Genomic DNA, 13,561 nt, shown 5'->3' with positions numbered 1-13,561 from the left:
GATCTTGTTATTAATAACTAGAACCTCAACCTCTATACCAATACCCAAGTGCGACCTCCAACGTCCTCTTCCTCCCCGTGTCCTGCAGGTCCCCGACGACCCGTCTGCGCCTGCGGCAGGACCTGGAGAGCGACCTGGGCGAGGCGTGGGCCATCGACAACCTGTACATCGGGAGGCAGTGCCCCGGACTCTGCTCAGGGCACGGCCGCTGCACCTCGCACGGATGCAGGTGGGTGCCTGGCTCGCGCTTCGATCCACACATCGGCTGACAGATAGGTAGATAGGTAGATAGGTAGAGGTGTAGATAGATAGATAGGTAGATAGATAGACTGATAGATAGGTAGATAGATAGATAGATAGGTAGATAGATAGGTAGATATATGGATAGATCGACAGATGGATAGATAGATAGACAGATAGATTTATAGATAGGTAGACAAATAGATATATAAATAGATAGATAGATTGATTGATAAGTAGAGACAGATGTAGATGAATATAGATATAGATAAATATAGATGTAGATATAGTCGTCTAGCTAGCTAGATAGAGATAGACAGATATGAATAGATAGACAGATAGATAATGTATTTATGAATATATTGTATATCTCTAACATCCTATACCTATCTCCTCGGCTCTCCCTTCGCAACGATGCCTAACACGATGATAGATATAAATATAGATAGATAGATAGATAAATATAGATAGATAGATAGATATAGATAGATATTATAGATAGATATATAGATACAGATAGATAGAGAGACAGACAGACATAGCTAAACCGACAGACAGGTCGACACTTACTGAACGAATTCAGACACCCTACATCCAGTTATCGCCTAGCTCCATCTCCTCGCGTCCGCCTCCCCAGCTGCGACGCCGCCTACCACGGCCACAAGTGCCTGCCGCTGCACAAGCTCCACCGCCAGATAGACGCTTCGTTCGACGCCGAGGACGACCTCAGCGACCTCGACCTGCGCCTCGTCGGGGGAAACTTGGCAGCGCGGGACGAGGGATGTGGCAACGTCGTGGCCGGGAATAGTGTGTACTTCGGGGCGGTGAGTTTCATGGCTGTCTGTGCACCCTTTAACGTCTGTATTAGATGGGATTGGATTTTACGCACGTGTTCTGTCCGCTTTGAGATATCCAACTCGGCTGTTCTGGTTAATATTTGTGACTAATCTGTTCCGGTTGATAGATCGAAATAATATATTCTCATTCTGCCTAATCTGCTCTGATTCGTATTTCTGATTAAAGTTCCAGTTAGTATTGCTAAATAAACGGTCCTAATCAATAGTTTCTCCTAATTAATATTTGTTACTTAGCTGTTCTAATTAACATTTCTGAATAATTTGTTCTAATTAACATTTCTTACTAATCTAATGATTATTTCCAATCGATCTACTCCAAATGACGTTTCTGCATCTCTCTCCCTCCCCCAGCTGGGCCTCCGTCAGCTGGAGACGGACGACCTGAACGCCCACGACCTGGAGATCCTGCAGTTCGTCCTGGTCGTGGGCGGCGGCAAGGGCGGCTCCTGCAGCCCCGAGAACGACCTCAATTCCCTCAACGCCGGCAGCATCGTCGTCGAGTACTCTACTGACGGAGGGATCGAGTGGACGCTCCTGCAGGAGCTTCTGCCGGAGGAGTATCGGAGGCCCAGGTGGGTTTGCGGGGGGAGGGTAAGGGGTAGGGGGAGGGGGGCAGGGGGGATAGGATATAGGGGGAGGGGTTGGGATGGGGATGGACGGAGGGGGGGAGGGCTTAAAAAGAGGAGGGAGGGGGGGGGGACGTGTGTGTGTGTGTATCTATGTGGCTGTCCATTATGGTAATTATGCATCTTAATGAACTTTTCCCCTCCACATCTCGCCCTCCCCAAGCGCACAGCTTCTCCTCCACATCATTCTCCCGTCATCATCTCCTCTCTCACCTTCCCTCCCTCCCTCCCTCCCTCTCACTCCCCCTCCCTCTCCTTCTTCCTTCACCCTCCTTATCTCCCCCACCTTTTGTCGTTATTATTAACAAAACAGCAAAAACAGCAACAAAAAGCAACAGCGCCAACACTGAACAGCCAACGCACATCCCCCGCTCCGTCCCTCCTCCAGCTAACCACAGAACCTCACCCTCCAGATTGTTCCGCACGAAACTCGAGGACGAGGTGGTGAAGGGCGAGTCGGGCGTGGTGAGGTTCCGCATATGGCAGCCCGCCCACTACGGGAGGAACCAGTGGGCGGTCGACAGCCTCAAGATCATGCCCGACGTGCAGCTGTCCAGCATCCAGGCCGATTTCGCGGTGAGTCTCGAGGGGGAGGGGAGGGAGGGAGGGAGGGACGGGGAGGGAGGGAGGGAGGGAAGGGGATAGGGAGGGAGGGAAAAAGTTTTTTTTTCTGTTTCTCTGTCTGCTCGTCTCTATCTCTTTGTCTCTCTTTCTCTATGCCTTTGTCTCTCTTTCTGTGTGCCTCCTCTCTCTCCCCCCCCCCCTCTCTCTCTCTCTCTCTCTCTCTCTCTCTCTCTCTCTCTCTCTCTCTCTCTCTTTCTCTCTCCTTCTCTCTCCCTCTTCTTCTCTCTCTCTCTTCTCCTGTCTCTCCTTCTCTCCCTCTCCCTCCATCTCTCCTTCCTTCCCTCCCTTCCTACAAATATTCACATTCATATATCCACCTACTCATCTATTCACCTGATCCACCCATCCACCTTATACACCCACCCACCTACCCGCACATCTACCCGCACATCTACCCGCACATCTACCCACCCACTTTATCCTTCCACCTATCCACTTACCCCCCCCCCTCTCTCTCGCAGCCCAACGCGATGGTGGCCTCGCCGTGGCTGAGCGTGACCGGGCACCACCAGCGGCCCTTCTGCGGGAGCGAGGAGGCGGCGCAGGTCATGGACGGCGAGGAGCCTGTGCGGGAGGCGGTGACCAACACGCTGGCGCTGAAGGAGGGGGACGTCATTTCGTTCCAGGTGGGTGTCGGGGAGGAGAGAGGGTCAAAGCGGAAGGAAGGTGGGTCGAGTGTGGATTCGATATTTTTTTGTTATAGGGGGATTTCTATTTTGTTTCTTTTGTTCTTGTTCTTATTCTTGTTCTTGTTCTTGTTCTTGTTCTTGTTCTTTCTCCATTTTCCTTTCATTTCTCAACACGCAAACAAGCAGAAAGAAAGAAAGAAAGAAAGAAAGAAAAGACACACACATCCTCACACAAACGCAGACGAGAACGCTTTCTTTTCTTCTCCATCCTCTTCATCCTTCCCCGTCTCCTTCGACGCTCCCCTTCTCCCTACAGATCAGCGTAGGATGCACCGCCGACGAGACCGTTCCCGAAGGCTCGCCGGTCCTCCTGCAGTACAGCAAGGACGGAGGCGTGACCTGGTCCCTGGTGCACGAGGGATGCCCGCCCTCTGCCCTGCACTGCGACCCCCCCAGCGAGCCCAGCGTGTACCGGCCGGGGCACCACGGGCCGTGGACCAGGGTCGTGCACCGCGCTGACCACCGGCTGGCCCACGGGTGAGGGGGCGGGGAGGAGGTGGGAGGGGGGAAGGTGGGGGGAAAGGGGTGAGGGGGGCAGGGAGGAGGTGGGAGGGGGAGGTGGGGGCAAAGGGGTGAGGGGGGCAGGGAGGAGGTGGGGAGAAAGGGATGAGAAAGGGAGGGGAGGCAGGGGGGAAGGGGTGAGAGGGTAAGGTGAGGGAGGTGGCATCTTAATGGTATCTTTCAAGTGGTATCTTCTTCCCACCTTCCCTCATTATTGTAATGAGGGAAGGTGGGGGGGAAAGGGGTGAGAGGGGTGAGGGAGAAGGAGGGAGGGTGGGGTGAAAGGGGTGAGGGATGGGTTGAGGGGGGGTGAGGGAGAGGGGGAGGGAAGGAGTGTGAAGCGAGAGCAGATGGGTAGAGAGCTTTGTATGTGCGCTGCCTCTTGGGTCTCAATGCAAGGGTGTACAGAGGTGGGCAGAGAACTTCATGCGTGTGTGTTTGTATAGTGATCGTGCAGAATACAGCAAGTGAATACCGAGTGGATTCATATCTGTTTTATCAGGGTGTCTGTACTTGCATTGGTACGTGTTTTATCTGTTACACTTTCTACATCTGCACACACACACAAATGTACAGTACATACACAAGTACACAAACACACACACACGCACATACGTATACACTCACAAACACACACAAATAAGCAAAAAACACACACAAACAAAAACAAACGAACATACAAACACTAAAAAAGCACACATACAAACACAACCAAACACATATACAAACACAAACACACGCTCACAAACGAACACAAACAAACACACACTCACACACACACACGCACGCAAACAAACACACACAATCAGCCTACACCCTCTGTGACTTCCCTCCTCGTCCTCCCCCCCTCCAGATCGGTGCAGCTCCGTTGGAAACAAGAAAACCCGGGAGAAACGGACAGCGGCGTTTTTGCAATTCGACAGCTGTACATAGGCCCCCCCTGCCCTTACCTCTGCCACGGCCATGGTGTCTGCACGGCCGCGGGGTTGTGCAAGTGTGACAAGGCATATAATGGTAAGTGGCGGGCTTCAGGGTTCGGAAGTGTGGCAGAGCTTTGTAATGTTGAGTGTGGTTCAGGAAATACTAAGTGTGGCAGTGGTTACAATACTGAGGGTGTTCGTAATACTAAGTGTGGAAGAGGTTGCAGTGGTTAGTGTGCTTCAGGATACATAATACTAAGTGTGGCAGAGGTTGTAATGTTGAGTGTGGTTCAGGATACGAATTACCAAGCGGTGGTTATAAGCGTGTGTTTCAGGGCACGTAATACTAAGTGTGGCACAGGTTATAGTAGTAAGTGTGTTTCAGTCCTCATGCAAGTGTGACAAGGGCATGCAATGATAGTGAAATGGGACTGTATTGCCCCATAAAAGTGAGGCAAGGGTTACAACAGTGAGCGTGGCAAAGTGTGGCAAATCTTTTCGAAGTGCAAGCAACAAAGTATGTAACAATGTACATGTAGCCTTGTACCTTCCTTGATGTTTTCATGTGGACTGTACTTCCACTGTACTAATAGATCTGATCTCATTCAGCAAATTGCTTTTGTTAGTTTCGCCCGTTCATTGCAGTGCTACAGCAGTACCAGAGTACAATACTGCATTTTTTGGGCTGCTTCAAATGGACTTACGGCAATCATTCACCGTATGCTGCAATATGTTGTAACAACCTATGACTCATTCTCATGTCCTGTGACTTTCATTCCTAAATGCGGGTTCGAAGTACCTTTTATTCCTAAATTCTCTACACACAAAAATATCTTAGAGCCAAGTGGGTAGACTCACCCAAAGTACCCATACCAAACCAAATTTAGGGGGAAAGTGTGAGACCTGAAGCCATCCACACATCCACCGAATGGCCCCCGCAACCAAGACCAAGCGAACCAAGCACGCATCCACCAACAAACACCCGCCAACCGCACGTCCACCAAGCGCATCCACTTCCCCAAATCGGCCAAAATCCACACCCGTCGCCTCACGCCCTCCCTCCCTCCCTCCCCCAGGGACCTACTGCGGCCTCCTCCCCGCCCCCAACCCCGCGTGGATGGAGGACGACTTCGAGGGCGATCGCCTGTCGCCCTCGTGGGAGCGAACGGAGGGCGCCGCCGTCGGGCTGGGCTGCGGGCCCCACCACTCGGGCCACGCCCTCGTCTTCTCCGCCGGCGGGCCGCGCGTCGCCACCACCAGGCCGCTCGACACCAGGAAGACCAAGTAGGGCCTACGGGAATATGTGTCTTTTTGCTTTATTTATTTATTCATTTATCTATTTATTTATTTGCTTGTTTGTTTATTTGTTGTGTTATGTCACATTATTTTTTCCCTTTTTATTGTGATTATTTTATGCATTTTGTCAAAGGGAAAGAAGACCAGGTACGAGGCGGGGACTACGGGAACTTATATATTTTTAAACTTTATTTATTTGTTTCTTTTCTCTTATTTTATTTTGTGTTTTTTCATTATTGTTTTTTTTCCTTTTATATTATTATTTATTGTATTTTGTCAAATACGAGGCGGGGACTACGGGAATATATATATTTTTTACACTTTATTTATTTATTTGATGTGTTTTGTCACTGTTATTGTTTTCCCTTTTATTATCATTATTATTATTATTATTATTATTTTCCTTCTATTACTATTATTTTGTCAAAGGAAATGAAGCTCAAGAACGAGGTGGCGACTACGTGATTATTTTTTGTTTTATTTTATTTAAGCAGTTTGTCATTGATATTTCTTCCTTTTATTTGTCTCTTTGTCCCCTTCTTTATCGATTGTCTTATTATCTGACATGTAAGGAGGAGCATAAGTGCTTCCTTAGTGATGACGAAGCTTGTGTAACTATGTTTTATTAATGATGATAATAAAGCTAAGCCTTAAATAAACTAGGATGACATTGAACAGAAAGCCATATATATATTTTTTTCTTTTCTTTTCTTTTTTTTTTTCTTTTTTCTTTTTTTCTTTCTTTTTTCTAACGACTTTTGTTCCTCTTCATCTCCCTCCTCCTCCCTCCTCGCTCTCTCCTTCCTCTCTCCATTCCCTCCCTTCTTCCTTTCCCTTCATACCATTCTGTCCTTCACTCCTCTCGCTTCTTCCCTCCCTCCTTCCCCTCCTTCCCTCTGTCTCTCCCTCTCTTCTAACCCTCTCCCTCCTTCCCTCCTTCCTTCTTTCCTTCTTTCCTTCCTTCTTTCCTTCCTTCCTTCTTTCCTTAGTGCCTTCCTTCCTCTCCTTCCTTCCTTCCTTCTCCTTCCCTTCCCCCCTCCCTCTTCCCTCCTCCCTCCTCCCTCCTTCCTTCGTCTCCCCTTACTTCTCCTCTCCCTCCCTCCCTCTCTCCCTTCCTCCCTCTCCTTCTCCCTCCTCCCTCCCCCTCCCATCTCCCTCCCTCCTCTCTCTCCCTCCCCCTCCTTCTCCCCCTCCCATCTCCCTCCCTTCCTCCTCCTCCCTCCCCCTCCCTCCTCCCCCTCGCCAGGTACCTCGTGTTCCACCTGCAGATCGGCTCCCCAGAGGCGGGCGGGCGGTGTCGCCAGGCGCAGGTCCCCCTCGACAACGTGGTCCTCGAGCATTCGCCCGACAACGGACAGAGCTGGGCCTTGATGCAGCAGTTCGAGGCGGGGGACGCCAGGGAGAGGTCGGATGTTTATTGCTGCTGTTGCTTTTTTGTGTGTTTGTGTGTGTTTGCGTGTGTTTATATGATTTGGTTTGATTTGGTTTGGTCGGGTTTGTTTCTGTTTGTTTGTTTGTTTGTTTGTTTGTTTTGTTTAGTTTGTTGTTGGTGGTGTTGTATGAGGCAGCGGAGGCGAGGAACAGGTCTGTTGTTGTTTGTTGTTGTTATATTTGTTATTATTGCATTTATTTAAGTCTTTGGAGACGAGTAATACGTATGATTTTGATATTGTTTTCCTTCTGTGCTGTTTGTTGTTGTTGCTGTTGTTGTTGTTTTTGTTGTTGTTTGAAGCTTGCTGAGACGAGGAACAGGATACGTTCATTTTTATGTGCATTTTTTTCATTGGTATTTTTGCTGTTTTTGTTGTAGTTGTTGTTGATGCAGCATTTTTTTTTTTTTTTTTTTTTTTTTTTTTTACTTAAAATATCCTAGTATCCTTTCAGTAAGTTATCTTATTTTCTTAGATTGGTTATCTTTTTTATTTGTTGCTCTGAAGTTCGTTGTTGTTGTTGTTATGTTATGTTGTTTCTTTATTTTTTTTTTTTTTTATCAGTTATCTTATAATTTATTTATTTTTCTGTTTGTTGTTTTGTTGTTCTTCCTGTTGTTGTTATCATTGTTCTTATTGTTCTTCTTATTATTATCATTATCATCATCAAAACATGTTATTATTATCATTATAATTATCATTATTAGTGCTATCATTACAATTATCATAATAAACGCTACTGTTATCATGATCATTAGTATTGTTAATGTTGTTGTAATCATCATTATTGTTGCAATTAAAATCATCATCACTGCCACTATCATCACAATTTCTCTTTCTTCCTTTTTCATTACCATTTCTTCTTCCTCCCTCATTTATCATTATTTTCTTCATCATCATCATCGCCATTCCTGCTACTTCCTTTCTTTATCATTATTTTCCTCCTCACCATCATCATTATCATCACTATTTCCCCTTCTCCTTTCCTTTGCCATCATTTTCCTCATCATCATCATCATTACCATCACTATTTCTCCTTCCTCCTTCCTCCATCATTCCCGTTTCACCTCCCTCCTTCTTTCACCCCCCTCTCCCTCCCTCCGTCCTTCCTTCACCCCCTCTGCCTCCCTCCCTCCCTCCTTCACCCCCCTCTGCCTCCCTCCCTCAGGCGCGAGCCCTTCTTCGTCCCGCTGCCCGCCGGCGCCAGGACCCGCCAGACCCGCTTCCGCTGGTGGCAGAGCTACGCGGGTATGATGCTCTCGGATTCGCCCTACGCGGGTACGTGGGTGGAGATGGGTGTGGGTGGGTTGGCGGGTATGTGGGTATGTTGGTGTGTAGGTATATTGGCGGGTGTGTGGGTATGTTGGCGAGTATGTGGGTATGTTGGTGTGTTGGCGGGTGTGTGGGTATGTTGGCGGGTGTGTGAGTGTGTGTAGAAGGGTATGGGTATGTTGGCGGGTGTGTGGGTGTGTTGGCGGGTGTGTGGGTATGTTGGCGGTGTGTGAGTGTGTGTAGAAGGTATGGTATGTTGGCGGGTGTGTGGTGTGTTGGCGGGTGTGTGGGTATGTTGGCGGGTGTGTGAGTGTGTGTAGAGGGTATGGGTATGTTGGCGGGTGTGTGGGTGTGTTGGCGGGTGTGTGGGTATGTTGGCGGGTGTGTGAGTGTGTGTAGAAGGGTATGGGTATGTTGGCGGTGTGTGGGTGTGGGTAGGGGGGTATGGTTGGATTTTAGGTATATAGCGACTGCAGGGTTAGATACATTTTAGATTTATAGAGACCGCAGGTTTAAATTCATAGAGAGTGCGGGTTCGGATCCATTTTGGATTCATAGAGACTGCGGGTTTATATTCAGAGAGACTGCAGATTTACATACATCTTATATTTATAGAGACTGCAGGTTTAGATCACTTTCAGAGTTACAGATTTAAATTCATAGAGATTGCAGGTTTAAATACATCCTAGCTATATAGAGGTTTAGATCCATTTTAGATTCATAGAGACTGCAGGGTTAGGTACATTTTAGATTTATAGAGACTTAGAGAGTTTTAGATATACAGATTCCAGCTTTAGTGAAATTCTAGGCTTACAGAGGCTGCAGGTTTGAATTCACAGAGGCTGCAGCTTTAGACACAGTTTTCGACAAACGGACGGACCTGTCCTGTAACCGCCCCCCCCCCCTTTCAGAGGAACGAGCCGAGTGGCACTTGGACAACGTCATGGTGAAGGCCAACGACAGCCTGCCCGCCAGCCTGTACGACGACTTCGGGGGAAACACGACCTCGCACGACCCCTGGTTCCTGAGGGCGGGCGCCACGACCTCGCCGGCGTGCGGGAAGCAGGACGACCCCGTGATGCTCTTCTCGGGGCCGACTGGTAGGTTGGGGCAGCCTGGGTGGGGGGGGGGAGGGGGCGGCCTGGGTGGGGGGGGAGTGGGTGAGGGTGGGGGTGGGGCAGCCTGGGGGGGTGGGGAGGGGGTTTAAGAGGGTGAGGGTGAGGGTGGGGTGGGTGGGGAGGGGGTTTAAGAGGGTGAGGGTGGGGGTGGAGTGGGTGGGGAGGGGGTGAGGGTGGGGGTGGGGTGGCTTGGGGTGGGTGGGGAGGGGTGAGGGTTGGGGTGGGTGGGTTTGTGGGTTGAGGTGGGGTTGGATTTTTTTCACAACAAAAAAAAAGGTAAAAGAATATAGATTTAACAAAAACCTTTCCTTCGCCAGCTCACAAATAGATAGATAAATAAGTGAATATATATAAATAGATGAGATAATCCTATAAAAGCGAAAAAGATAAAGAGATAAACAGGTAGATAGATAGATAAATCAGTGGATAGATTAAGATAAAAACTTAGAAATCAAACCTAGCAAAACTTAGCCAGCCGTCAAGTTCGCCGAGACCTCAATGCCACTAAGTCAATAAAAGAAAGAGAGAAAAGATGATAAACAAACAAACAAATAAATAAAGAGATAGATAGAGAGACTAATCCTGTAAACGCAGACCGAACGGAATCTTCTTCCTCGGCACACAAGTTCATGATGTCGATATCACAAAAAGATGATAATTAAAAGCACAAATAAATATATAATAGGTGAGTTGAAAGAATAATCCCCTAATATTAGAATGACCAAACTCTTTCCTTCAGCCCACAAATTCACGGAGACGTCGATACCACAAAAGAAAAAAAATATATATATATGTATATTACACACACACACACACACACACACACACACACACACACACACACACACACACACACACACACACACACACACATATATATATATATATATATATATAATATATATATATATATATATATATATACGTATATATATTATATATATATATATATATATATATATATATATATATGTGTATATATATATATATATATATATATTATATATATATATATATATATATATATATATATATATGTGTGTGTGTGTGTGTGTGTGTGTGTGTGTGTGTGTGTGTGTGGTGTGTGTGTGTGTGTATAGATAGATAGATAGAGAGAGAGAGAGAGAGAGAGAGAGAGCGAGAGAGCGAGAGCGAGAGAGCGAGAGCGATAGCGAGAGAGCGAGAGCGAGAGCGAGAGCGAGAGCGAGAGAGAGAGAGCGAACTACAGAGTAGATGAAGAGATAAACCCTGAAAAGCTCGCTCAGTCCCCCGGTCTCCAACGGCGCGAACCCTCTCCCCAGCGCCCAAGTTCGCGGAGACGTGGGACGTGACGGCGAGCGGGGCGACGGTGGTTCAGTTCGACCTCAGGATCGGCTGCAGCGGCTTCTCCCCGAACGCGCAGGTGGATCTTCAGTACTCCACCGACCACGGCAAGACCTGGCAACTGGTGCGCGAGCTGTGCGCCCCTCCGCAGGTGGATTGCGAGTCGTTCCACCTGCCGACGTCCTTCAGCGGATCCACGGCGGGCGAGTGGACGAGGGTCACCACCACGCTGCCCGGAAGGACGTTGTAAGGGAATCTGGCTTCGGGGTTTTTGCTTTTTATTTCTTCGTGATTAGCGTTATCGGCGGTTCTGTTTACTGACTGATACTATCTGATAAAATTAGTCTAGCATTTTTTTTTAACTTGTACTACTATTTCATTAACTTCTATTTTTATTTTATTAATTTGCTTTATTGTTTTATCATCTATAACATAATATTATTAGCTGTAATAAAATGTAACTGTAATTATGATTTTAGTTTATTAGATATAATTCAGTATTATTAACTATGGTAAAATATAATTATGATTATAATATAATTTTATCATCTAATATCATTTACTATTATTACGCGGAGAGAACTTGGTGTGAGATTTTTGAATTTATATTTTCTTCCTTAAAAAAATACACATCATCATCATCACCATTGCCATTATTATCTAAGTGTTACAACGCCTTCATACCAATGTTAAATAACTGTTAAATAGTTATTTAATCTTAAAAAAAATCTCTACCAGTTAGGTGATAAACAAACATTACTCACGCCTTTGAAAGCCCTTCCCAGATATCAGAAAAATACTAACGGCCATTTGGTCTGTCCTTCGCTCCCAGCGGCGAGAGGACCCGCCTTCGCCTGGCGGAGGCCGAGCGGGGGGGGCGCGGCGCGGGCGGCGTCGCGTGGGCGCTCGACAACGTCTTCGTGGGGGACACGTGCCCCTGGATGTGCTCCGGCCACGGCCACTGTCGCGACGGGGAGTGCGTGTGAGTGCTGCTCTGGAGCGCCGGGTTTGCTTCGCTCTTGCTTGTTTGTTCCTTAGGTTTTTAGTCTTTTGTTGTCTGATGGGTAATCTTTTGTATGTTTTTTTTTAAATTTTGATGATGGGATTCTGATTTTTAAAAATCTCATAAAATGTTTCCAGTAAAATACAGATTTAATTCATCCACAGACTACACATCAAATTAATTCTCTTAAAAAAGTCATTAAAATGTCTCGCACACGATTCAAACATTCAAAATAATCGCAATGACCCTCCCAGCTGCGACGAGGACTACTTCGGCGCCTTCTGCGTGCCGGCGAGGGTCCTGCCGTGCGAGCTGCTCGACACCTTCGACCGCGGGAGCCTCGACGCCGCCCTCTGGCACTCCTCGACCGGCGCCGAGGTGTCGCAGCGCTGCCACGTCTTGGTGTCGAAGGCAGCCCTCGTGTTCTTCAAGGTGCGGCCGGGGGGGGGGCGCTTTGGTTCTTGTTTTTTTTCTTGTTTTTTCTTGTTTTTTGTTTTCTTGTTTTTTTCTTGTTTTTTGTTTTGTTTTTTTTCTTGTTTTTTGTTTTTTTTTCTTGTTTTTTTCCTTTTTTTTTGCCTTTGTTTTTTTTTGTTTTTGTTTTCTCTTGTTTTTACTTTTGTTTTGCCTTTGTTTTTTGTTTTGTGTTCTCCCTTTTTTGTCTTTGTTTTGCTTTTGGCTGGTGTGTAAAGCTTGTTTTTCGCTGTTATTGTTATTGTTGTTGTAGTTATCGATACTCTTTTTTTTCGTGTTTTTTTTCATTGTTGTTACTTTTTGTGTTTTTGTCACTTGTTGCTGTGACCTTTGCTGTACTGAAAATCTTTGTTAAAAAATCGTAATTTTCCGTTTTTATCTGATTTTAACTTAACTGATCAAAACTATTCATATTCATATCTTTCAGTCCCTCATTTGAGTTAATAAAAATTATTTGATTAGAATATCTTATTCCGACATTATCTAAGCATTAATAAAAAAAAAAAAAAAAAAAAAAAAAAAAAAAAATATATATATATATATATATATATATATATATATATATATATATATATATATATATATATATATATATATATTCCTCTCTATTCACAGTATAGGTCACTTCACCATTATTTTTATTTATATTCTCCATTAACGCTAATATAATTTTTTTTCTACATTTAATAATTTTATCCATAATGCCCAAGAACAGATTTCCCCCATAATTTCTGTTCAAAGATCTGGATGTGAAAAGGATAACAATAGGATTTTATCTCAATCCTTCCTTCGTGTAGAGGATGATGATTAACCTGAATAGCAAGGAAGGAAACCATTATTTGAAATTTGCGTTATTAATTATGCAAAAATGGTATCCCTGCGATAGTTTATTTGCCAGGGCCATAGATTTCAAAAGATGTACTCCCCAGGTCACTGTCATTCACCATTAACCCGAAGGAAGTTCATTATGTCTCATTCACCATCGTATCCTCCTGAACGAAAGCTTTTTCAACACCCATGGCGGAGATTATCCAAATTCACCATCATCACTATTAGATATTCCAAACTGATTCCTCATTCAGGGCAGCACACGACATGACAGTTATCCAACTCACCACCAACACGATGAAATGCCACGGAATGATCCGTCGCTTATGATAGTGTACGACAATGTAGACATAAGAGGAAGTA

General features: G+C 45.9%; 1 protein-coding gene across 1 annotated transcript in view; it reads left to right on the top strand.

The window, feature by feature from the left end:
* Positions 1 to 13,561, top strand: part of LOC119574916 (reelin-like) — a 48,045-nt gene that overhangs the window by 6,544 nt on the left and 27,940 nt on the right. Inside the window, exons 6-19 of the mRNA XM_037922187.1 lie at positions 89 to 229; positions 878 to 1,064; positions 1,449 to 1,669; positions 2,137 to 2,299; positions 2,809 to 2,973; positions 3,293 to 3,513; positions 4,391 to 4,551; positions 5,534 to 5,741; positions 7,000 to 7,158; positions 8,352 to 8,461; positions 9,367 to 9,555; positions 10,875 to 11,142; positions 11,729 to 11,878; positions 12,154 to 12,331. Coding sequence (XP_037778115.1) covers positions 89 to 229; positions 878 to 1,064; positions 1,449 to 1,669; positions 2,137 to 2,299; positions 2,809 to 2,973; positions 3,293 to 3,513; positions 4,391 to 4,551; positions 5,534 to 5,741; positions 7,000 to 7,158; positions 8,352 to 8,461; positions 9,367 to 9,555; positions 10,875 to 11,142; positions 11,729 to 11,878; positions 12,154 to 12,331 — 2,521 coding nt within the window. The remainder of the gene's footprint in view (positions 1 to 88; positions 230 to 877; positions 1,065 to 1,448; positions 1,670 to 2,136; positions 2,300 to 2,808; positions 2,974 to 3,292; positions 3,514 to 4,390; positions 4,552 to 5,533; positions 5,742 to 6,999; positions 7,159 to 8,351; positions 8,462 to 9,366; positions 9,556 to 10,874; positions 11,143 to 11,728; positions 11,879 to 12,153; positions 12,332 to 13,561) is intronic.

This window comes from Penaeus monodon, chromosome 7 (assembly GCF_015228065.2).
Source record: "Penaeus monodon isolate SGIC_2016 chromosome 7, NSTDA_Pmon_1, whole genome shotgun sequence".
In the NCBI taxonomy this organism is placed as follows: domain Eukaryota; kingdom Metazoa; phylum Arthropoda; class Malacostraca; order Decapoda; family Penaeidae; genus Penaeus; species Penaeus monodon.
This window is presented reverse-complemented; position numbering and strand designations above follow the sequence as displayed.